Below are 24,449 nucleotides of genomic sequence, written 5' to 3' on the forward strand. Positions count from 1 at the left end.
TCCAATAAAGTTTTCAAATCACGTGCCAAAAAACGAAGTATGCAAAAGGGAAAAAAAAATGGTAGTAAAACGGCACATGCAGATAAACAAAGGAAAAAACAGTGAGTATAGTTTAGAGAAAGGATGAAAAAAAAAAAGTAAAAGGGCATAAAAAAAAACACAGATATACACTATTAAGTAGAATAAGAACCTGAGGAAAAAAAAAATGAAAAAAACCTAAACAACTCAATGTGTAATTTTAAATGCAAGATGCAAGGAGTTCTATGCAGCAAAAAATATGTGTATATTTTACTTTGTTTAAGCTATTATGCATCAAATGCACTTTCAGGTATTGCACCAGAAATGCCACCCCTCCAAAGGGGTTCCCCTGGAACCCCATGCCTTTCCATTCAGGCTTCAAGCATCGGAAACTAAAGTAGATCACTAGGCATTTAAAAGCATCGCTTACCACATAACAAAACATACAAACGTTTCATTCACAAACTTTCAAAACAATGCCTACCATTAGAAAAAGTCATAGTTTGTCTCACAGTTTGCGAGACGAGAAAAAGAGAGAACTCCAGCCTCGAGAATGGGACTTGAAACTGTCCTCGGGCTGATTTCTGAGTAACGGTAGACAACTCTAACGCAGACCCAAAGCTGAAATTTACTGAAAACGCTTTTGGCTGGAAACCAAAGACTTCTGCCTCCAGGAAAATCCACGCATCCGCACAACAGCGCGCAGACCCCGTAAGAATCACGGCCTCCCCGTAACGCTGCGGGCAGCTGCGCAGCACAGGCAATGAAACGCCAAGGCAAGGCGGATGCAAACGCACAAACCACTTGTCGGACGCCGAGGCCCCCCGGCGCCAACGAGGCGAGGCAACGCTTCCTCCTGCCACCACTCCGGCGGCGGGCCCTGCGCTCCCCGCGAGTCACCGGGCCCCCGGAGCAGGGCCGGGGCGGCGGGCACAGCCCTGCCGGCCGCGTCTCGCCAGCGGCCGAAGGCCCGAGCCCGCCGCAGACGCGCCCCTCGGCCGCGGGAGCCGGCCCCGAGGGTCCGGGGCCGGAGCGGAGCGGGGCCGGCAGCGCCGGGCAGGGACAGGGGCCGCGGGCGGCCGGGCGGCCGGGCCCCCCGCCGGAGGAGGCGGCGGGAGGGCAGCGGGCGGCCTCCTCCCGCGGGCGGCCCCGGGAGGCCGCGGAGCGACCCGGGGGCAGCGCCGCGAGGCCCGGCGGCGGCACGCGCGGTGCCCGGGCTGCCGCGGGGCGCGGCGAGGAGGGGCGCGGGGCGGGCGGCGCGGCCCCACTCACCGGGCCGGTGCCTGCAGCGGAGGAAGCGGCAGCGGCAGGAGCCGGGCATTCAAAATGGCGGCGGCGCGGCCTCAGCACCGATACGGCAGGCGGAGGGATCCGCGCGCCGGCACGCTCCCCTCGGCCTCCCGGCCGCGACCGGCGCCAGGCTGGGGGCGCGGCCGCGGCCTCCGCGGCGGGAAAGGCGCCGGGGCGGCACGAGACGGGCGGCGGCGGGGCGGGGGGGAGGCGTCCCGCACTACTTTCCTCGGCGGAAGCGCACGCGTGCCGGACCCGCGAGCGGCGCTGCGTTGCGCCGTGGCAGTCACTGATGACGTCACGCGGGGGGCGGGCCCCGCGCCGAGCGCTGCCCCGAGGTGCGGCCGGGCGGGTCGCGCCGCCCGCAGACTGGGTTCCGCGGCGCCTCGCCGCACGGGGGGGCGGGGGGTGGGGGGCGGTTGCCGGGGCCGCCCGCGGCGGGAGCGGGTGGGGCCGGGGGCCCGGACAGCTGCCGGCGGCTCGCCCCCCGCGGGCCCAGGTTACCGAAGCCGCGCGCGGCAGCCGGAGGGGCGGGGAGGGGCGGGGAGGAGCGCTCCGAGCCGGCCGGGGCACGGCCCGCTGGAGCCGGCCCGGGGTGGCGGCGGGGCCCGGGAGCGGCTTGGGCCCGGCTGCCGCCTGCTCTGGGTTCGGCGGGGATCGGCCGCAGGGCGCCCGGTGAGGAGCCGCCGGCTCCCCGCAGCCGAGGCCGGGCAGGGGGCGCCCAGCCGCTGCCCCCCGCAGCAGCGAGGTCGCCTCGGCAGCGCCCGCTCCGCTCTGGGGCCGCCCGCAGCTCCCGGCCCCGCGCAGGGCTCCCCCGCCCCGCCTCGCCTCCAGCCGTCGCCGCGGCAACGGGCGCTGCGGGCGGCCCCGGCGCTGAGGCGCTTCCGGCGCGCGGCCTCCCCCCGTCATCGCTGCGCGCCGCGGCGCGGGGCGGGGCCGGGCCGGGCCGGGCCGGAGGCGGCCGCGGGGCCGATGGGGGTCGCGGAGCAGGAGCCGGGCGATGGCGGCGGGTGAGGCGCGGCGGGCGCCGGGCGGGCCGGCGGAGGCGGGGCGCGGCCGCGGCGCCTCGGGCCCGGCGGGGCGGAGCGGGGCAGGGCGCGGGGCGGCCGGGGCCGGGGCCGCCGAGCGGGGCGGGGGCTCGCGGCTCCGGGGCCCGGGGCCCGGGTCTGGCCCCGTCCCCGCGGCTCGGGGCTCCCCCCGCGCGGCCCCGGCCCCCGGGCTCACGGCTCCCTCTGTTCCCGGTGCAGGTGAGGCGGCGGCGGCCGGCGGCGGGGATCCGGGAGCCGGCGTGCGGCAGCCCCTGCGGGCGCCCCCATGAACGAGCGTCGCGGCCGCGGCTGCCGGGACTCCGCGGGGCGCCATGAGAGCGGGCCACGAGCGCAGCCAGGAGCGCCTCCCGCCCAAGAAGCGGGAGCTGCCGGCCGCCAGCAGCGGCACGGAGGCGGCGCGGGCGGGGGGCGCCCAGGCCTCGGGCGAGGGCCCCGAGTGGGCCCGGACGGCGGGGCCGGGCCCCGCGGCCCTGCGCTACGGCCCCGGGGAGGCCGCGGAGGCGGTGGCGGGGCTGACGGTGGACCAGTACGGGATGCTCTACAAGGTGGCGGTGCCGCCCGCCACCTTCTCCCCCACGGCCCTGCACCCCGTGGTGAACGTGAGCCCCCTGACCCCGGCCTTCAACGTGACCTCGCCGATAATCCAGCACCCGGGGGTGCCCTACCCGCCCATCCACTACGCGCAGATCCCGCCGACGTCCCTGCAGCTCATCGGCTCGCATTACACGGTGCCCTACGCTGTCCCTCCCGGCTTCCTGCCTAGTCCTCTCCTGTCTCCTTCCACCAACCTCGCCGCCTCTCACGTCCCCCACTTTGTGCCATATGCCTCTCTCTTCACGGAAGAAGCCGCTCCTTCCCCCCAGACTACCTCTCCTACCCACACCTTCAACAAATCTGCTTCTGCGGTCTCTCCCTCGGGCCAGATGCAGCACCATGCTGGGACCCAGCCACTAGATACTACGCTAGGTAGAATTCCTGTTTATTATCAGATGTCCCGCCTCCCACCAGGGTACTCGGCATATGAGACGCCCACAGCAGGTGGAAGCCCAGATTCTTCTCAGCAAGACAGTCAGCTGAGTTCAGAGGTAGCTGCTGCCAACGGTGGACAGAGACATCTGGAGCACAACGTGGTGAGGAGGACCAGTGAGGCTGTGGATTCTGGCAGCAGTAAAGCCGAAGACTGTCTGCCAGGGGCTGCAGTGGGATGTGTGGTTGATGGACAGTTTCTTTCAGGTTACCAGACGTTGAGAACAGAGGTCTCTGTGCCAGCTCACAGAAACACCCCAGACACTGACCTGGAGGTCCAGAGGGTGGTAGGGGTGTTGGCATCTCAGGATTATCATGTTCTGGCAGCCCAGAGGAAAGATGACCCAAGCCCTTTAAACCTTTGCCATAGTATCTCTGATCAGCAGGGGGAGTCAAAGGACATTTTGAGGAACACGGTGGAAAGGGCCGCTGCTGGGAAGAGCCAGTCCAGGAGTCCGTATGTTGTATCCCCTGAAGAGATGGTTAGACAAAGACAATTAACCAAAGGAATGGTGATAGCCAACGGCAAGCCAGTACTGGTTCCCGTTGGATCTGAGCCCATCAGGTCTTCTGCTTCAGAAACCCTGGTAAGGCAGAGTCCAGACGTGCAGGCTCGAGGAAGTGTGCTTGAAAAGGACCCGGCACAGCTGCAGCCACCCAGCTCCTCACACTTGCCCTCCCACTTCATGAAAGGAGCCATCATCCAGCTGGCTACAGGAGAGCTGAAGCGGGTAGAGGACCTGCAGACTCAAGACTTTGTTCGCAGTGCAGAGGTGAGCGGGGGCCTGAAGATCGATTCCAGCACCGTGGTGGATATTCAGGAAAGCCAGTGGCCTGGGCTTGTCATGTTGCATTTTGTGGTTGGGGAGCAACAAAGTAAAGTGAGCATCGATGTGCCCCCAGAGCATCCCTTCTTTGTCTATGGCCAGGGCTGGTCCTCCTGTAGCCCGGGGCGGACTGCTCAGCTCTTTGCTTTGCCCTGTCACAGGCTGCAAGTGGGCGATGTCTGCATATCAATCAGTTTACAGAGCATGAATGGCAACTCTGCTTCTCAGGCTAACTACCCTCTCACAGATCAGTTGATATCTACTAGGGAGAGATCTGAAAGAACTGCTCAGGGGTCCAGAGAACCGTCTGACAGAGCTGCTGAAAGGAAGAGCCAGCCAGAAAGGGAAAGTGCAGCTCAGAGCTCTCACGCAGAACCCTCTCAGCCTGAGACTGTCACTCAGCACAGCTGGGCAGCCCCAGGCTTCCAAAGATACAGCACGCAGGCAGAGGAGCCTCGGCCCTCTCTGCTCCGTCCCTCTTTCATTCCCCAGGAGGTCAAGCTGTCTATCGAAGGGCGTTCTAATGCAGGGAAGTGATCCCTTTGAGGCTGTGAGCTAGGGCATGCCCTCCGGGTGAGCCTCACCTTCACTGGGTGGAGAAATTGCACACGCTTTGTGGCAGGTTCACCAGCAAGGCTGCCCTGCAGAACTGGATTAATTCCAGTTCAGTGGCTGACCAGTTCCTCTTGGGGAATCGAGAGGACTCCAGTGCCTCAGGGAGCAGCAACAGGCTAGCCGAGGTAGAGAAAAGGGACGTGCTCACGAGCTTGCGATGAGAACATCTGGAGGCTGGGGCTTTCTTGCACCTCCCTGAACAACTGACACCCTGCAGGGCAGGGTCTAAGTAAGCATTCAGGAAAGGTGGAGAGATGGGAAGGGCAGACGTGGCTTAAGGTAGAAAGTAAAATTGCTGAAGATATTATTCCTCCTTTTTCATGATGGGGAGAGATGGGTCCCCACTGGAGTTTAGGGGGCTCTACTCCCAGTATCCCCTTTCTTCACACATGCACTTTAAAAGGACCGTTCACCGATGGAGCTCTTGAGGGCAGGACACAGATGCTTCTCTGATGGTTCTGTTTAATGTCTCTTCCACTGAATCCAACTGCTCTTTCTTCTTGCAAAGAATGTACAGAGATTTCCATGAATCACAGAAACTCAAGAGGAAGGACCAAAAGGATGGGTTTGGGTACAGGTGAATAGGGAACTTGAGCACTTGGGATGGGGCACGGGATGGGAGATGTCAGTTTCCTGCTTTGAAATATTTCTGTTGTCACCTAATTATTGTAATATTAGTCACCAAATCAAATATTCCTTCCCACGTTAATAACCTTAAAAACAAAATCTCTTGGGCTTAAGGCTTTTAAGGCTTAGCCTGTGGGTGAATGGGGCTAGGTTTTGTTTTGTTTGGTTTTTGTTTTTTTTGAAAGCTGGAGTCAGATATATTTAGCATTCTCTAGTGAGGGATGGAAACGCATCCTTCGACTGTGAGAAGACCAAGACTATTTTGTAATTACATCAGAAGAAAACTTTACGGATGGCTAATTATTCCCTGCAGGCAGTTTTCTGAATAAACTCTAAAGAAACAAGCGTTTGTGCATGTGCAGGCAAAGTACAAAGCTTCAGCTAATTACAGTTCCATGAGTAATGTAGGGACTCTAGGGATCGCAGCATCGTAGGGCATTTCTGGGTGTTTTTCTGTTAGTTGTTCTAACGCAGAACTTTGGAGTTCCTCTGTAGAACAACACAGTAATATCAAGAGTAGCCTTCTTCACAGTGAGATCTAACAAATGGATATTAATACCTCGTTATGGTAAATAACACTCCATTCGAGTGAAGGCTCCTGCAGTTACACTAATTTGCCCTCTCTGATGGTGTGTTATGACACTGGCTTTTGTCAAGGGTAAGAGCCTTTACTGACTTAACGTGGATTTGAGTATTCCCTGTATTACGGTGCCCATCACTCTGCTAGGACCAGGCTTTTGAGGATTTCTTCTCAGCGTGCCGATCCCTGCTAGAGTCCTGATGATGCTCCTGATGTTAGTGTACCATTTTCTGTCTCCCTTGTCTCATCTTCCTGAAGTTTTCTGCCAGGCATGCTGGACTGCTAGGGCTCTGCTTCTCTCTTTCCCCGAATGGCTTGTGTGTCAGCACTTCTCGATGATGTGGCTGCCCTCCTGGTCAGCTTCTGCGGTGCTGGTGTCTCAGGGTTGGTCTGAATACTCTTCAGAAACGTGTCCTGTAACCAACTGGCTTCAGTTGGCTGTGTGGCAGGGGCTTTGTGCATACGTGTTCTGCAAGCGAGAGAGTCTCCAGAAGGGTTCTTCCATCCAGGCCATTGATTATGATTTCCTAGCAAATCGCTAGCCATTTCTGTTGCCTTTGACATGCCTGCGCCGGGAGAACAATTTATTTTCAGGCCTTAGTTAAGATATGCTTTGTTTATGCCTTCAGTGTTTGTGCCTCATGAGGGTTTCTCCAGGGTGAGGATGCTGCCCGTGTCACACGTAGCTTCCCCAGAATCACAAAATGCTTGTGGTCTCATCACCTGCATGTGGAAATGCACAAGGTCACAGTGACACTGTCGTGTGAAGATTCTGCCTCCTTCGACGCGGCAGCTGTGGGGTGCTGCCTTTTCGTGGCACAGGAACATCCTTGCCTGGGCCCAGGTGCACGGCCTCATTCCCACGTGTGTTCCGCAGTCGCTGTTCATCGAACTCTCCTGCACAAAGGCCTTGCCTGATGCTGGTTAGTGCTTAATGCTCAGGATAGCCAGGGTCTGTGGCCAAGAGCAGAAGACAGAGGAGCCCGGCTTCTCTTGCCTGTTCTTTGTGTGGCGCATGCAGAGGGACTGAGAGCTGTGGCAGGCAGCTGAGGAAGGGATCTTGCAGAGGTTTGGCCAGTGAGTGCGGAAGGGACGTTGTGTGCTCAGAGTGTTTGTGCAGCTGGACGGTGCAGAGCCCCGGTGTGCGCATTCAGACATGGAAGTCTCTGTCTTAGAGGGTTTGGAGAGCCTGCCTCATGTCCCGTGTGTCGCTGTACTCACTGCTTCTAGGTCTTGGCCGCGTGGGGCGGTGGTCTGAAAAGGCTGGTGTATGAAGCAAGATGCCGTGGGGCTAGACCAGCTCTGCCTGGGGCAGCTGGGGGTTGGGCGGGTGCTCGTCCTGGTGTTTCCTTGGCTGCTGGCTTGGCCATGCATCTGCTGAGTGGTTCTGTGGTCCGTGGAAGAGGCCAGGGTGTGTTTGTCCTTGGGGCTTCTGTCCAGGCTCCCTGTGAGTCCCACTGTTGAGCATGGTTCAGCTGCCAGCTCTTCTGTTCTCTGGAAGCAATGGTTTGGAGCACATCTCATGGAGGAGGCATTGAGAGTAATTTGGGCATCTGGCCGCTTGCCCCAGGGACTGTGGGTAGGAGGGGAGTACCGGAGGCCCTCTAGCCCAGCAAACAGCACTCATAATCACTGGAATCTTTCTTTACTGGGTTGGACTGTGTTGCTCAGCTCCAGTGGTGGCTGTTGGGTTGAGTGTTCAGGCTCTCTCGAGACAGGGAGTGTGCGAGACAGGTTCTGCTGTGGGCAGGAAGGCTGTGAAAGAGCCCACAGAGGAGGCATTTATTTCTTAGGTTTACAGGGATAGGGGGAGATAAAACCAGGAAGACGTTATGGAACGAGCTGGTTATCCAGGCCTTTCTGCTGGCAGAGATGTGACAGGCTTCTCAGAAATACACTGTTTTCCTGCTGCTATTGTGAAGGGAGGGAGAGCTGCGGTCTGTCCTACCTGAAGGAGGAGGCGTCCTGGCCTTGGTCTTACCCAGCTCGCACGGAGGCTGTGGGAAGAGTCTGTAGGATGCAATAACGGGTGTCTGTAGCCATCTGTCCCATCTCATGAAACATTCCTTGGGTCAGCTGCCCATCAGAGGCCAGGCCTGCTCCCAGGCCGTGTGTACACTGTTCCCCCAGGAACACAAGACTTGCTCCAGGTGACGAGCGCTCATCACTACCAGACTATGCAGAGGAAGCTCTGTCTGGAAAGGAGGAAAGCTGCAGGAGCGCCTCTGCCTCTCCTTTCCAGCAGGTGCGCAAGTATAATGCACTTTTCACATTAAGTGTCCCCATCCCTCCTGTCCCCACCCCACACTTGAAGTCACTTTCCCCAGTAGAGAACTAACGATCCTTGTTACTCAGAAAAATATTTTAAATGAAACTACAGCAGCTTGAGTAGCCCAAATGCTAGTTCCTGCCCACAGCAGTCCATGTGCCTTTCCCTAGCGTCACTCACAACTGCTCTTTGCCTTTCAGGCTGTCCCGGGCCTGAAACTTTACAGAAGCTGCTCAGATGGCTACGAATGCACATTCTGTACAGAGTTTGGCCCAGGGTATGTTCCGTGTAGGGCTTAAAATGCCGATGGTCAAGACTCCTCCATGGTCTTCACATCTGTCCATGGAGGACAGGACTTGTCCCGACGTCCCAGGCTGCTGCCACCCCACCCTGCAAATGCGCCGTGCACGTTCTGGTCGCTTTTCGCTTTCGTGGCACCTTAGAGCCAGGGGAGGGTCTGCGCATGCTAAGCAGAGCAAGGCATGTGGCACTGGGGGAACTGGCTGGGCTGCCCTGAGGCAAGGAGGTCTTTGTAGATAAGTGCTGATCCCTCAACTATAATCCCAGTTATGTAATGGCTGTATTAACATGTAACCGACCGCATTGTATCTAAAGCCTTAGAACTAGTCAGGTGCTCCCCTCCAACCTTGCTCCCACCCCATTCCTCCTACCTGATCTTTAACAAAGCATTAATAATTCTAAGGATAATCTCTATTTTGTTGTGCTTTTTTTGTAACTGTTTTAAATAAATCAATTTGTACTGTATATTTGTACTTTTGGTGAGATCCTTTTTCCTGTTTTACCATTTTAAGTCTGTACTTGGCTACACACAGATTGTATTTTTATTGTTAATGCTCTTATGAATATTGCATTTAACTCGTTGACTCTGTAAACACAGTATATATCTATATCTATATATATCTATATATAAACCAATAGCTTTTCCTTTGGTGTTTGAGACTTTTTGCTCGTCTGTGGCATCAGTGATCGTTTGAATGGGGGTTCTCTGGTCTTACACAGTGATCTGGAAACTGACAAACACAAGGTAAAGGCAGACAGATAGCTTGTAAGCTTTAAGTCTGCATTCAAATACTTTCGCTTTTCTGTGATCTCCTTGAACCCCTTTGATACAATGGTTTTGTTAGTAAATATTGCTTGGAATAATCATAAGGTGCCAGGGAGGTTGTGGTAAAAGCAACCTCAAAAAAGTGTACAGTTAGCACAGCAAAGCTATGTCTCTGCTGGCCAAGCAAAACACACAATGTAGGGTAACAGCAATTGCTGCAAAGAGCAAACTGTTGGCTTGAGTGTGAAAATGAACAGAGGTAAGAATAAAAGTGAGATCAGCTCACAGAACAAAAGAGGATATGGAGAAGGTAACATAGAACTGAATAGATCCTTGCCAGACCTGGTGCCTTTTCCCAAAGAGAGCAAGGCAAGGATGGCTCCTGAAAATCCAGATGAGAAGATAAAACAACTTCTCTAAGCTGAGGAAACAAGCTGTTACAGTGGCATGTTAAAGAGTGTAGGGTTCAAAAGATTAAAAGCTTTTTGTAGTGAGTGCCCACAAGACTGTCTATAAGGTTAGTTTCATGTCATGAAAAAATGCAGCATGGTGCACTTCAAAGGCAACTATTTTAAGCAGTTAAGTAGGACTTCAAAAGAGTTGCAGCAAAAGTTTTTCAAGCTAACTAGAGGGAAAAAATCAAGTTTCTAAGTCACTGAAAAATGACAGGCTCTGTCCTCTCTGCAGCTCCCTTCAGGTATTTCTAGGCATGGGCAAGATCCCCCTAACCATTCTTTTCTCCAGGCTGAGCAATCCCAGCTCTTGCAGCCTCTCCTCAGAGGACAGATGTTGCAGTCCCTTTGGGGCCCTTTGCTAAACTCTCTACAGCATGTCTGTGTCTCTCTCACTTGCAAACCTGAAATGCTGTTTAAGTGAAAATTACCTTGTTCATCAACTGGCAAGCTGCTCCTTGTTTGCTTACCTTGGTCAGCCTTTCTGTTATTGTCTATATGAGGTATCTTAGAACAGGAATTACTTCCTCTTAGTTTTTCCAAGTACACTACGGCAAACAAGCACATAGAAATAGTGTTAAAGGGTGTGCGCAGCCATTTGCAGGAAGATGGCATCCTTTTTTGCTTCAATTTTTATGGACACAAGCAGTGAGGTATGTATTCCTGGAGGAGCATGGGACTATCAAAGTCCTCAGCTCCATTACTTACGCTGCTGTAAATAAGTTCCTTTTTCAGTGAGGCAGGCTTTTCACCTGTAGCAAAACTGCAGCAGCCTAAACCCATCCATGCTGCAAGGGTCCAAGAACAGGACAAAGTACAAAAGGTAAAGAAGGGGACTAAATAAATGTGAAACATTAATTTATTTTCCCACTGTTCACAAGCTGTGGCTGACCCCCACAGCAGCCTGTATCCTCAGAATCTGCTTCCACCAGGGCTACTTTGGCAGACATCTCTCAGCTCTGTTCTCCTCCTGTGTTCAGGAGAAAGTCGGAACCATCTGTGGGGGAGAGCTAGCCAGGGACCCACAACAGCCTCCTGAGCATAGAAGCCTGCTAGTTTGCCTGCGACAGACGCAGCAGTGGCGGTAGTCTTTGGCCACAGCTCAATGCAGTGTACTGTTGCTCTGCTCCTCAAAGGTCATTTTGCCCAGCAGTTGGCTCTCCAGCTCTACGTTGCTCACTGGCAGCTGGAAGAAGTTCATTTCAGCTGCCAAAGCTGCCATGGCAGAGGGGTCCTGGCCAAACTGTGCCCGAAGCATCATGTCCATTTTCTCCAGGCGCCGCTTCAGCCTCTTGGCCTCGCGTTCCCGGATGAGCCGGGCCTGCCGTTTCTCTGGGGTCTCGTTTGCACGTTTCAATCGCATGGCTTCCCGGTCTCGCTGCAGCCGTCGCGCCCGCTGTTCATCTGTCTCTTGCATGCGCTGCAGGCGCTTAGCTTCTCGATCCCGCATCCGTCTCACTTCCCGCTCCTCGGGAGTCTCGTTGTCCCGCCGGCTCTTCTTGGCTGTGCGCTCCCGCTCCAGACGCTGCAGCCGCACTTCCAGGGGCTCGTTCTGCCGACGAAGCGCCCACTTTCGCATGCCAGGTGTCTGTGCCTCCAGCAGCTTGCGATACGCAGCGCAGTTGTTGCACACTAGGAGGATGCTCGCAGGATACACAGGGGTGTGAAAGGCAACGTCCTTCCCCTCGACACTGGAGGGGCCCTCACTTTGGGGTGCGGGCAGGCGATCTGCACTGAGCACTTCTGGCAGCTTCTCACTGGAAAGCAGAAAGTGCAGAGTGTCAGAGACTTGGTGCTGACAGGAGGGACCTCATCTCGGACTGACGGGGAGGCTGCAGTGAACAGTACCCCTAATAGTGCCCATGACAGAGGCCTGTGCTAAGCCATCCCTGCCCACAAACACATCTGAATACCTAAAACCAATCAACAGCATAGACAGGGGTAGGAACAGGGTTAGCCCAGAGCAGTACCTGAGTTGGAAGAGTGCAAGGGCAGGAATTAACCAGCAAGCTGCTACTCCCCATCATCTCTGGATTTCTCCATTCCCTGTTCCCCTAGTCAGTGAATAATCTTCCACCAGGGAGGACACAAATAAGGAACATTTTGGTTTCTGCCTGTAGTCTTGCTTTGGAAATGAGGAACTCATCTGGGCAGCACAGACCCTGTCTGATGGACTGATCAGCAAGGAGAGCAACGATTGTTCTGTGACAAGAGTCTCAGTGCTCTGAAGAATCCTACTTCTTCACAGAGCTAAGAAACACCCTTTTAGCAGCACAGCTCGTGGAGATTTTTGCAGGTAATGTGGAGCTGCAAGGAGGAAGGGATCCAGTAAATCTCAGTCATTGTGGGTGTTCACAGCTGGCCTTTAGTAGGGCATAGACATGATTCCTGTGTCACTTAAGGCAACCCACCTAATCTTTTCTGTGGGTACCCTAGCCCACTCACCAGCCAGGGCGACCCTGACCTGTTGAATGTGGCGTGGCTGGTGAAACGTGCTCCACACACTGCACAGTTTGACAGCTGGTCCTCTGAGTGGATCAGGAGATGTCGCCCAAGGGATCCTGGTGAGCTGAGGGCTCTGCCACATACAGGACACATGTAGCTCTTGGCGCTCACCACAGCTGCAGTGTGCTGCAAAACAACCACTAGGTTGTTAGTTACAAACTGCCCAGCTCCCTGCCCAGTTTGAGGTGTGCTAACAAAATATGGCAAACCATTTAGTTCAGCCTCTTGGAAAAGGATCATTTAACCACTAAAACCTCTGGCTTACAGCTCCTAGACTAAGTGCAAGACATTTGGGATGTCACAGATCAAATACCTTCCTGCAGTTCAACAGCAGTGCAAGAGAAACAAGTAGAGCCAGAACGCTCAGATCATACGACCTGCCCCTTGTTTTCAGAAAGGCATCTAAGCAGCTGGTGTTGCTAGAAAAAGCATGACTGCACCAGCAGTAGGCAGGATGCTGGGGAGGGAAAGCTCACTATGATGGTAGCTACAGACAGTCAGCTGGTGCAGATAAGTGGTCAGTTCAGCTCTCTTTCATTCCTTCTGTTACAGACTTTGATGTGCTGGGAGGAGAGTACTGACAAAAATCCTGTAAGATCCCGGCATAGATTTCCCGCAGTACTGGGATTGTTTCAGAGGAAGAACTGCTGTTTTCATGGATAGGAACCGTGATAAAGGGACAGAATAAAGAACCAAACGATCAAGAGGAGGGTTCCTTATTTCACTGAGTGATGTAAAAATTGCTTCTGTGTTTGATCTGAAAGAACTGTCTTGTCTCAGCCTGCAACTGCTTGTAGTGACTGCCTGGGGATGGAGCTGTGCTCTCCAGCTGTGCAGACTGGTGCCTTGCTGATTCTTTCACCCAGGACTCCCTGTGGATTATCTGCTATAAACTTCAGTCACATCCTAGATAGGAGGATCAGTTCAGCTCTGTGACTGCAAAAATCAGAACAAAGCCGTCCCATGCCCTTGCCCAGGCCTGTTCCTGAATTTGGGACAGCTGAGCAGCTTAAGGCCAGAGACATCCCCCCATTTGGAACCAACCCCTACCTGGTACACGTGCGCAATGAGCTGCTCTCTGCTTCCACATTCCAGCTGGCAGAGGGGACACTGGGACAATCCCAGCATGGGGTCAGCATTCAAACTCTCGGTAACCTAAGGGGAGGGAAAGACACCTTGGTGTAGGGCACACAGGTCTTCACACAGCCACCCCACCCTCCCTTAGTATCTAGTCAACACCTGCACACAGGCCTTGCCCAAATCAAGTGCTGTGCCCAGTCCTGCTGGGGCTGGTTTGCTGTTCTCCATCTAAAACTTCCTTTATGTATCCTCCGAGCAAAACTCCTGCTGCCTCCAGAAGCAAGAGAAGCCTTGTGGCCCACACTCGCACCCATAATCTTGCCAGCACAGTGCCTCTGGTAGGCAAGGTCTGCTCTGCAGCAGAAGGGAAGGGGAGATCAGTCAGAGAAAGGTGCCAGCACTGAAGGAGGTGGACAGACCACGTAAGCATCTCAGCAAGGCAGGAGAATAGCAGTTTGTCTCCTGATCCTGGCAACCCAAGAACACCTCACACCATTTCCACTATTTCCTCCAGCCAGGAGATACTGTTTGGAGGAAGCGAGAGTGGGGACAAGGGAAGAAATCACCCCGAGGAGAAAAGATGTGTTTTCACCCAGCGCCCTCTCTTCTTCCTGGGAACTTGAGGTGAGTGCAGTGCCAATATACACTTGCCTCATTTTCTCTCATCAGTGGGGTTCCAGCTGCAGGTTTTTCCACATTCTCTAACTCTTTCTTCACTTTTATCATTGAACCATCCTCTTCAGAAGTGTGGGAAGAGACTTCATCCTGGGTGGTTTCATCATCATCACTGCCACCTGAAACATACAGAGCAGTTACTCCAAGTGTCAGGGCCCTGAGGGCACTAATAAACCTTAATTGTCTTGACAAGCCTCATCTGGGGCCATCTGCTCACACCCACTGACCAGATGCTTCGTTTAAACTTCAGTCCCCAGAGTACTGCATGGAGCTCCCGGGTCTGTCCTGTTAGCCAGCCTTGCTTGGCAATCTGTGGGCAGAGCCCGTTGCTATCAGCACCCCGCTCTGTGGGGTGCACCCTGCTGGTGAGCTGGTTGCCCAACCTGCGCTGTGGTGGCTCCGGGCCCACCTACCCTTAGGGAGCAGTCCCACTCTTGTTGGCTGATGCGGAGTCCTGCACAAGAGCCAAGGGCTAACCCAGAGGAGGAGATGAGTAAGATGGTCCCCAGAGGACCCCCGCAAGCTGTGCAGCACCTAACCTCAGCCCTCGGAAGAGTCTCTCCAGTCCACTACCTTGCAATTACTGGAAGGGGCAGAACTCACTGCTGCTGGAGTCATGGTCTTGCAGTGGATGAATGGCTGGCCTTTGGTCCCCAAGAGGTCCAGGAAAGCTGTTTTTCATCATGGCTTGGCGGGCTTGCTCCTCCAGCCCTGCAAAGACTTGCTCCCCTGGCAGCCACAAGGACAAAGAGTCAGACTAGTGTCGTTCCATTGATTTTACCACAAAAGCTTACCAGAAATGCATCAGGCGTGAGGTGGCTCACCTGCACTGCGCGGAACCTCTGAAGTCACCTTTCTGAAAGCATTTAAGTAACCGCTCTGCTTGCTGACCCCATGACACCAGCATTCTGTACCTGCTGATGCAAGTGTAGTCCCTATGTCTAGATCAGTCTTGCTAAGGGAAATGTTGGATGTCAGGCTGGTCTCTAAATCCTGTTTATATACTGCTCTGGTGACATGTAAAAAAGCCTGCAAGACTCCACATACCTGCCATATGTGCCCAGGTGACTTCCTCTTCTACCAGACAAACTATCTGCCAATAGAACTGCAGCACAGCTGGAGGTGGGGGGGAAGCCACACGGGGATGATAACAGTATCCCAAATCACGCATAGTGTTATTGGGCTCTTCTAAGTCATTACGTCCTATTCCCTGCTATTGCAGGCAGGGTGATGGTACTGTGACAGATCAGGATATTTAGAAAGCAATTCAATCACGTTAGGATCTGGGAAAACACAGACATTAGTGCTTGTATGATTCCCAAATTAGGTTAAACTGATTTTTAAATACAGGCTCTCTTTTTCTCTCTGTATTCTCCTTGCAGTGTAACAGCATGGCAAACTAAATCTGCATGCTTGCCTTAATTGTGGTCTTCCAGAGTTTAATCACAACTTCAATTAATATCCTAACTTTTCTCCGCTGACAGGATCTGTGTATAGTATTTGCCATGTTTCCTTATCATGCGCTTCCACTGAAACATTCTCAACGTTAGCTCAATCACCATGCAGCGTGTTTGTGAATTTCTTTAGTTATTAGAAAGTTCCTTCATAGCTAGGTAGTAATTAACCAAATAAAATGCTGGCTCTCCTACGTTATTTCTAGGTATTTGGAGAGAGCAAATTGGTGGGGAGAGAGAAGGATCATTAGCTGAATGCCCTGTGCTATGTCCACTGCAGCATACTGGTGGCCCAGTAGTTAGATCATCACCACCTGGATCGCCAGGCAACAGCCCAGACCATGGCATGTCCTGGACGTTCTACAGACGTTGGCTGTCGCCAGAGCAGCATCAAGTTGCTACTCTGCAGCACCTGCTTCCTGCCTGCGGTCCGCTGGGCTCCTCTACAGGGTGAGCAAGCACCCATCCATTCACGTTGAATTCCCTTTCCTCTCTGCACTGTTCAGTGGTTCTTTTCTCTCATCTATTCTACAGACAAAATGCTTCAGCAGACTGAGGATTTGTAGAGAGATATTTGATATTGATATTTTTTATATCATTTTTCATAATTTACACTTCTCCTTCAGGACTTAATTATTTTTTTTCTCTTGAGAAATTTGCAGAGAAATAATCTCTTCCTGAGTGCCTGGCATCTTATCTGTTTTCCGCAGTGGTGCTAAAACCAAGGGCTGTCCCTTGTGTGCTGTCACCACCTTCTCTCCCAGGAGGACTGGGGACAAGCTGCCCCTCCAGAAGCAGCTGGTGCTCAGAGCTCATCTTCTTCCACTTACGTGACGGCTAACTTGCTTCACTAACTTGCCTTGCCCAGATAAAATAAATCTCAGCGATACTTTATATACTCAAAACAGAAAATTAAGGGAGTGAACCCAGAAAGCTGAGATGCTTGTTTAGGTGCTTGTCTGCTGCATTGGCAGATGCTGATAATTAGTACATCAACTCAGCATGAGAACAGGCAACAGCAAACACATTGAGAGAAAGTGATTACTTGAGCTCCTCTGAAAGAAAACTTCCTACAGCAGTGTCTGCTAGGGAAAGCTTCCAGTTCCGTAAAGTCAACATTAATATTTACATTAAAACAAACAAATGACTTTGTTTCATATGTAGTTATAACTTGTTTTTATCAGTGGGTGAGCTGTGAGCACTTGGGACAAGGTGCTAGAGTTCCCAAAGGGCTAGCTTTTGGATTAAATTTATCAGCTGGTTTGTAACTCCCAGGAACTACTCAAAGCACAAATGCAGAAATAGTATGGAAGATGCAGTGCATTTTTAACATAAAACAAAGAAGCCAAAGAGTAGCTTTTGGAACCAAATTGCACCTTTTAGTATAGGGCCACAACTGGCATCAGTGTAATCAGGGAATTTCATTCTTGATCCACTGAGAGAACACCAGTCCTGTTCTAAGGAGGGGTGTATTCCCACATACTAAACTGTTTCAGCCAGCTTAGCCCCATGTTCATACTCACACTGCCTTTCTGGTGCTTACCTCAAAATTTCCGGCATTGCTTTAAAGAGCAATAATTTACGGAAGACTTCAAAGACCTTCAGAAGTTTCACGGAGACTGAGGGAGAGGAGTTTGAGTTCCCACCATCCCCATGGAGGTTTCCAAAAGCATTTGAAGGCTTTTTTCATTCTTTCTCAGAAACACGAGAAAGGTTTCTGTAGAGAGGACTTGAGAACACAATCCACGTTGGCTGAAGAGAGGTGCAGGAGAGCACCCTAAATCTATCTGCCACGGAAAGCAGCAGGCACTATGGTGAATACTGGGACATGTGCCCACGTTGGAATGCATCCCAGTGCTGAATGGTTTTCATAACCTGGAGCGCTGCTTTTATGTCTGGACCACATTGGTGGGACTGAGATACAAACTGTATGAACAGCGGACACTACAGAATTATGGTGCCTCTCCAAGAAGCAGATCTTCACGAACCACCAGGTTAAGAGCCCAGAGACAAGAGCATTGGAAGTCAAAGTATGCTGAAATGAGGAAACCCATGGTATGCAGGACAGATGTGAAATTATGGTGGAGGATGTGCTACCCATGACAATTGTGAAACAAGACTCCAAACATTACCACGACTACTAGTGGAAGCAGTTACACATTTGTTTCCTTTTCCCTTTCTCCTTCCAGATGGCTTTCGTTTCTACTGAGCAGCAGCCCAGAGATTAATGGCAGAAAAGTTCCTGCTCAGACACACAGACCACATTGGCAGGCTGCAATGTCACGATTTTAAAAATCTGTGATCTTTAGAGGAGACGACTGAGGGGACTCTTCCTATCAGTAACACTAACACCAATCACAACAACCAACAGAGTGATCATGTCTGCCAGTGGCCTTTCTGTACAGTGCACCCAGAACCAAGCTAACACTGACTCAGTACAGTGCAGAGAACTTTCAGCTTACAGTCAGAAACACAAATGGTTAGCCAAACCAGTGCTGTTAGCACTCAACATCTTGTGCATTCTCCACTAGCCTGTATCTAAAAGGCATCATGGGATTAGGGAAAAAAAAACAAACCAACTTTTAAAAACTCTTTCACTTATACAAAATTTCTTATTACACTAATATGGTCTCAAAAGGAACTTAGAGAAGAGTGTTTAGTTCATCTACTGATAGACTAAGTCCTACTTCAGTGAAACTTTAGAGCTGTAAGGTTTGACAGGTACAGGGTTATGTTTTTATTGTTTCCGCACACACACGCTCACATACAGACACTTATTCCCCCACCTCCACCCCCTTTTGAATACATTTGCATTTATGTGGAAAGGGAGTAAGACAGGCAACAGCTTTAGGATCACCACTATCAGTGAAGGACGTTGTGCTCAATATTGAATTCACAGACTCTTCTCCAGAATTTTCTTTATTAAATACAAAAAGGGCTGCAGGCTGACCACAACACCAGAACAAATCACTGTATTTGTTTTACAAACAGCTAGAGATGTAGGACAGTGAAAAACTCATACAAATGCCTCTGCTTTGCATTCCAGTTCTCCTCTCCATAATCTTGTAAGTGAGTGGGATGCCAGGAGAGCAGCTGTGGAGGTAGGGGGGCAGCCCTGGGGTACTGCGTAACAGGGGCAGTTATGACTGCTAGGACCTGGTGGTGCACCAACTTTGCAGCAGCCAGAAATGATTTTTTCCTGAGCCCTTTCCTTCTTGAACTGTATGAATGCAGGATAACTCTCAGGTGTTCTGGAAAATAAACACACAAACAAACAACCTCACCCCCAGATCCACAAAACAAAAATAAAAAGAAACCACATCGTTCCCCTGTCTTCCTTCCTAAACAGAAAAGTCTCTCAGAGATGAGCCACTTTACTCCCTCCTTGTACATCAATTTAAAGTCCCTGTTCATGTAGGTCTTCTCTGTGTTCCTTTCCTGGACCTGAAATTTGCAAGTCTGTCCACCACTGTGGATCTAGTCCACCTGCCCCATCGCTATTTGGGTTGTCCATATTGCTGTAGTGGTTACTGAAATGAAAAACAACAATTGAAAGAGTTAATATAACCGCAGCCCACAGAGCCCTTTAAGAACCAAGGATTTTGATGCAAGTAACAATTTTTGCTCAGTTTTGAATGCTGGGTGCTATTTCTTGCAAGATACTTTCTTTTCAAACTTGGAATATTATAGACAGCAGAATTCAAGAAATACTGAAGAGTACAGAGTGTGTGTGTATCAGAGGGAGAAGGAAGGAGACAGAGGATTAATGGGACACTGGGACCATGCTAAATACAGCTAGGAAATGTCCATTAATTTGATTTTAAAAGGCTATTCTGAAGAGATCTAAAATAAGCACCACTTGCAAAGGGTAGAAGCCATAGAAAGAGAAGCAGCTCATGGGACAGCAGGGAGGGAAAATAAAAGCACGCTAATACCTGAAGCAGAATTCTTGGCAAGCTCAAGAACAGTGGAGTAACCCATAACAGATGGAGTGACAGTGCAGCAATGGATGGGCTTGAAGGCAAGATCAGATGATTAATTGCTTAGAAAGATTTTATACTTTTACACTTTTGAGTCTGGGAGAAAATAAAGACAGAAACGGACGAATGAAGATATCTCCACAGGAACAATGTGACTGTATTGCATTTTTCAGTTCAGTGCGAAATGGGCAATGCAATAAGTATATTCCAGTATTACAGTTTTATTTCTTACCACATTGTCAGGTGAGAATGTTTTTCATGCACCATGTGGCAAAACAAAATTAAATTGTTAAGAGCCAATTATGTGCTGCAGCCCTGCCAAAGGGAAACAACTACAATGAAAGCTGTAGATGGACCGGCCATCACACACAACGCTACGTTTACGATAACAGTAATTTTACTGTTGTTTATCTACTATTTTGAATTTCTTTACATATCAACTTCTATTTAAAACGATTTGATCTGTAACAACACAACTTCCCAGCCAGTCACTCTGCATGCCGAAGTGCTTCTGTGCTAAGTGGGGTCAGCAGTCCCTGTTGTGAGAGGAAGGTCAAACAAGGGCCATGCCAAGCCTGGAAAGTAACCCTGGAAAGAGGTGGCATTGAGCAAGCCAGGGAGAGGAGACTGTAGCTGTTGCTTGCCCAAATGAATCTGAGAAGGAAGATAACATGGAGCAGCCAAGCAAGGAAGAAGTGGGCACCATCCTCCCATGAATTTGTCCAGTTAGATATTCACAGTAGCATTTATGCGAATCCAAAAAGCACTTCCCCAGCCCCACAGCCTGCCAAATCAGATCCCAATTGCAGACAACTGCATAAAAAGCTGCATACCTGCTGTCCCTTTTATTCCTCTCCTCCCAAACATTTCAGTCCCTGTGAAGAAGTCTCAGTAACGTGCCTGCTATGTCTCAGCCTGATTCCTCATTCTGCTGGCTCACCCAGTTCTTGGAGATGATGTTCTCTCCGATTTTCCTCGTCATTCACCAGCGCACTGGCATTTCTGGGCCCTCCAGATACACAGCAGGCTAGGTAGACAGAGAAGTCCCAACGATTTGGTGGTGTTCATCATAAGACACACAAGATTTCCATCCCAAGGAGGAGACATCACCATTGTAATTTTCTTGTATCTTTCAGTCCCTTTATTTTCTTGTGATCCTACTCGCTGCTTGTGATGACTCCTACTGAATGGTTTGTCTGTAGCTTACGCATTGCACGTAAAAGTGGTGAACCGGTCCCAAGTTTCCTCTCTCTATGGCCTATCTCACGCCCGTCAGTAGCCTTTTTGCCAGGTGGTTTCCCCAAGACTAAGGCTGGTGATCACTTGTATTGCAGATTAAAAAGCAACGTGCAATGTAAAAATGCAACAACTGAACTCCATAGCATGTATAGTCCTGTACACAGCAGTACAAGCTTCTGGAGGACATAACCGTTGTGCAGTGGAGTACAGAAGAGAAAACAGCCCACCTGAACGCCATGGAAGCTCCACCTACACCTTTAGAGCTGTCATACCCCTTGGTCCCCACGGCCGAGGGACCATAACTCTACACCAGAGGTGGCAACATACATGCAAGCTTTCTACAAGTCTAATCTAACCAGCAAGAGTAGCATCTGGGCGCTCTCAGAAGCAAATGTGTGTGGACAGAAGTGTTACTGGCATTGTAGGAGAAAACACGGGTCGTCTAAAGTTTCTCTAACTCCAAGCAGACAAACCAGTCAATTCCAAGCAGACAAACCAAAGCTATACTCTGCCCACTGTGGAACCCAGCACACAGAAGCAGGAATGGGAGAGCACGACTCAGCACAGCTACCAAAAGTTACCTCTACATCGCCCTCACGCTAGCCAGCAAGGAGCTTTTTCAGCTCTCCCACATCCACCTCTTGTTGCCTATGGGGCCTTCAAATCCCACACAGAGGTAATTCTCCCCACTACACTCAGTGAGCGTGCGGAGTGTTAGGTTACATCATGATGTGTTTTCTTCTAGCAGAGAACAGCATGCATAGATTTCTGTTGCCATATCCATACATAAAGGCACCACAGAGAAACACACAGAAACGTGCAAGCCAGCAGCATCAGCAAAGTAAGGCAGTTGCTAGGGCTGCAGCACTCAGCTCTCTGTCCCACAGTCATGACAGTTACCACAGCTTAGCAATAACCTAGGCCCCCTCATCTCATCAGCCTTGCTCTCACATGTCTACAGAAGTGGGAATTTGTTCTCCTCATTCCGGCTCAGATTCCAAACACGTCTCCAGCTACAAAGCTGAGTAGTTTCAAGGGTATAGCTTCAGACCCTCAACTTCCCTCTGCTGTAGTCAGTCAAACAACAGCTGTAGATGTGCAGATTCCCCTTTGCAACTGAACATCCCCACAGCTGTCTCCGAGTGCTGCTAACATCTCTCTGTAGCCTGCCCACAAGAAGTGCTGATGTTCAGCATCTTCAGTCCGTTCACTATTCAACAAATGCCAGGTTCTTGACAATGCTGGAGAAACAGTCTTGTCCTCTCAGCTCTGAGAGGACAAGTATGATCTGACAGATAGCATTTATCTGTCCATTGATTGACTTAACCACTGCCTATTCCCTGAAAGGATAGAGCAAATGGCTTTATTTGCATTAGCTGGTAGGAAATTGAGGTACAGCGAGATTAAGTGACACGTCCATGCCAATCTGTTTAGTCTGTGGTAGAACAAAGATCAGAAGCTGGGACTCCCAGGCTTTCAGCTGCACACAGACCACCCTACCTGGAACTTCCTTTCCCAAGACTGGCCAGAGCCCCAGATTCACATTTCTTAGTATACTACCTTGCACTTGTGACAGTGCGAACGCAAAGCAGAACTGCAGGCCCTGTGCATACACTCACCTGTACACCTTTACAGTGTCAATTGTTTGGTCAAGCCTATCCCTGTCCTGCCGTGTCAGGACTCAGCCAGTTTCCCTGATGCACAGAGCTCAATTTCTCTTCTTACAGGCCGTAAGAGAAACCGTGAATAACCATTCCCGCACAGACTGCACCTCTTTTCACCATTCCCCACCTCCCCTTCTCATTCCACAACAATCTGTCTGGGGCAGGGATCCCACGATGCTGCGTAACATAATACTCACAGTGAACTTTGTTAGGAGTGGTCTGTTTCCGACGGGACATGTTTCCCTGACCTGGGAGCACAGAGCGTTCGTTCCCTCAGCAGAGGGCTCACCTGAGAAGAGAAGAGCCTGTCACACACACCACTGGAACCTTCTGAGTCTCTGGCCAAACACAGCTGGGCACCTCAGGGTCACTCCCCATCCTTTTGCCTACAGGGCTCATTCTGCATCACCACAACCACGGCGCCGGCACCCAACACGACCCACAAGCGTTTCACAAACCACCATGCATGGGCAGCCCCACCCATCGCAAGCAAAGTTCCGAGCAACCTCGTACCTGGCGTACCAGCAGCCGAGAAGGCCCCGCTTCAGGAGTGACCGCGCGCTCGGCCTAAATCCCTGCCTCCCTCCCGTCTGCTCCCACGGCAGGTCAGGCATAAACCTAATCACAGCCACCACCAAACCGACCCAGAGAGAGGAGGAGGGGACAGCCGGAGGGGCCAGGCGCCAGGCACACAAAGGCACCGACCGCCTGGTGGATGCAGCTCCAGGCACGGAGGCAGCCACTGCTGGGCTGGCACAGGCAGCCCCAGGACAGGGCAGGCCACAGCCCCGCCGGCACCCCGCGAGCAGGCTGGCCTCACGGCCAGAGCTGAGACCGCCCGCGAGCAGGCAGGGAAAGGGGAGCGGCCGGGCAGGGGGCCCGCAGCCAGCCGCTGCCCCTCGGCCCCGGGGCGGGGACACGCCAGCACCCCGCAGGCTTCACCGGGGAAACATCGGCCCCTCCGACCGGCGGGGAAGGAGTCGGTGCCAACAGCGCCCGCGGGCAGACGGGCAAAAGGACTGGAGACGTTCACCACAGACAGACAGACGGACACAGGGACGCTGTCAGCCGCTGACAGGCAGACGCGGGGATGCTGCCGGCCTCTGACGGACTCGCGGCTGCCGGCACCCCCCGGACAGACGGGCAGGCAGCGGCCCCGGCCCCGCGAACGGAGCCCTGCCCGCGCCCCCAGGATGCGGAGGACGCGTGGGGGGACCCGGCACGACGGCCCGGCCGGACAGACCGACCGACAGACAGACAGACCGACCGACACACCGCCCGCCCGGCCCCCGCCCCGCGCCCCCCGGGCCCCGGCCCCGCCTTACCCGCGCCGCGGAGCCGCGGACAGACAAAGGGCCGCGGACGGACGGACCGGCAAGATGGCGGCGCCGCCAGAGCGCGCGGCGCGGGCACGGCCCCGGGGAGCCCCCGGCCCGGCCCCGGCCCCGGCCCCGGCCCGGCCGCGCCCTCCCCGCCGCCGCTCCCCGGGCCCCGGCCCCTCGCCCGCCCGAGCTCTCACCTGCTTCTCATGGGCGCGCCTCGGCCAGCGGGCGCCGGACGCCCGGGAGCGCCCCGCCGCGCGCCGCTCCTCGCGGGGCCGCCTCGGGGAGCCGCCGCCCGGCCGGGGACCGCTCGCCCCGCGCCGCCACAGCCCCGGCACCGCGCGGCCGCGGGCAGCGCCGCCCGGCGGGAAGCCGCCGCGGGAGGTGCCGCCCCCCACCCCGCTCCCCTCCTCGCCGCCCCGGGCGGGCACGGCACCGGGCCCCCCCCTCGCCGCTCTGCCGGGCCGGCTGCCGCGGCCGCCGCTGCCAGCGAGCTCTCGCCGCCCCGGCCCCCGCCCGGCGCTCGGCGGGGAGCTGCGCCGCCGCCCCCGGCCCGGCCCGGCCCCTCCCTCCCGCGGGCGCCGCCAGGCCCCGGCGGTCCCGGCCCCCCGCGGGCGGCTGTGCGGGGCGGCGCGGCGCTGCCCCCCGTGCGGCCGCCGCTTCCCGCGGAGGCGGGGCTGGCGGCGCGGGGCCGGCCGGCGGAACGCGGCG

At 53.4% G+C, this 24,449-nt stretch overlaps 3 protein-coding genes across 13 annotated transcripts in view; 1 reads left to right on the forward strand and 2 right to left on the reverse strand.

The window, feature by feature from the left end:
• AP1G1 (adaptor related protein complex 1 subunit gamma 1) overlaps window positions 1-1,502 on the reverse strand; it is a 39,997-nt gene extending 38,495 nt beyond the window's left edge. Inside the window, exon 1 of the mRNA XM_084294778.1 lies at window positions 1,291-1,502. The gene's annotated coding sequence lies outside the window, so the exon portion shown is untranslated. The remainder of the gene's footprint in view (window positions 1-1,290) is intronic.
• Window positions 1,503-2,229: 727 nt separating this feature from the next.
• On the forward strand, window positions 2,230-9,246 carry ATXN1L (ataxin 1 like). 2 transcript variants are annotated; one of them, XM_084294784.1, is made up of 3 exons: window positions 2,230-2,318; window positions 2,556-4,156; window positions 8,502-9,246. In XM_084294784.1, exons 2-3 carry the CDS (start codon window positions 2,669-2,671, stop codon window positions 8,598-8,600), a joined length of 1,587 nt encoding a protein of 528 aa, XP_084150910.1. In that variant the 5' UTR covers window positions 2,230-2,318; window positions 2,556-2,668; the 3' UTR covers window positions 8,601-9,246. The 2 variants fall into 2 exon arrangements, with proteins under 2 accessions (XP_084150910.1, XP_084150909.1); XM_084294783.1 differs by having other exon boundaries at window positions 2,556-9,246.
• Window positions 9,247-10,690: 1,444 nt separating this feature from the next.
• ZNF821 (zinc finger protein 821) lies at window positions 10,691-24,093 on the reverse strand. 10 transcript variants are annotated; one of them, XM_084294890.1, is made up of 9 exons: window positions 23,936-24,093; window positions 22,614-22,705; window positions 20,347-20,540; window positions 19,469-19,547; window positions 14,683-18,784; window positions 14,056-14,198; window positions 13,375-13,479; window positions 12,284-12,450; window positions 10,691-11,576 (listed from the first exon to the last, which is right to left on the reverse strand). In XM_084294890.1, exons 5-9 carry the CDS (start codon window positions 14,762-14,764, stop codon window positions 10,922-10,924), a joined length of 1,152 nt encoding a protein of 383 aa, XP_084151016.1. In that variant the 5' UTR covers window positions 14,765-18,784; window positions 19,469-19,547; window positions 20,347-20,540; window positions 22,614-22,705; window positions 23,936-24,093; the 3' UTR covers window positions 10,691-10,921. The 10 variants fall into 10 exon arrangements, with proteins under 10 accessions (XP_084151016.1, XP_084151014.1, XP_084151019.1 ...); XM_084294888.1 differs by having other exon boundaries at window positions 14,683-19,063; XM_084294893.1 differs by lacking the exon at window positions 19,469-19,547 and having other exon boundaries at window positions 20,454-20,540.
• Between the last annotated feature and the right edge of the window lie 356 nt (window positions 24,094-24,449).

This window comes from Netta rufina (genome assembly GCF_964035555.1).
Source record: "Netta rufina genome assembly, chromosome: 13".
Lineage (NCBI taxonomy): Eukaryota > Metazoa > Chordata > Aves > Anseriformes > Anatidae > Netta > Netta rufina.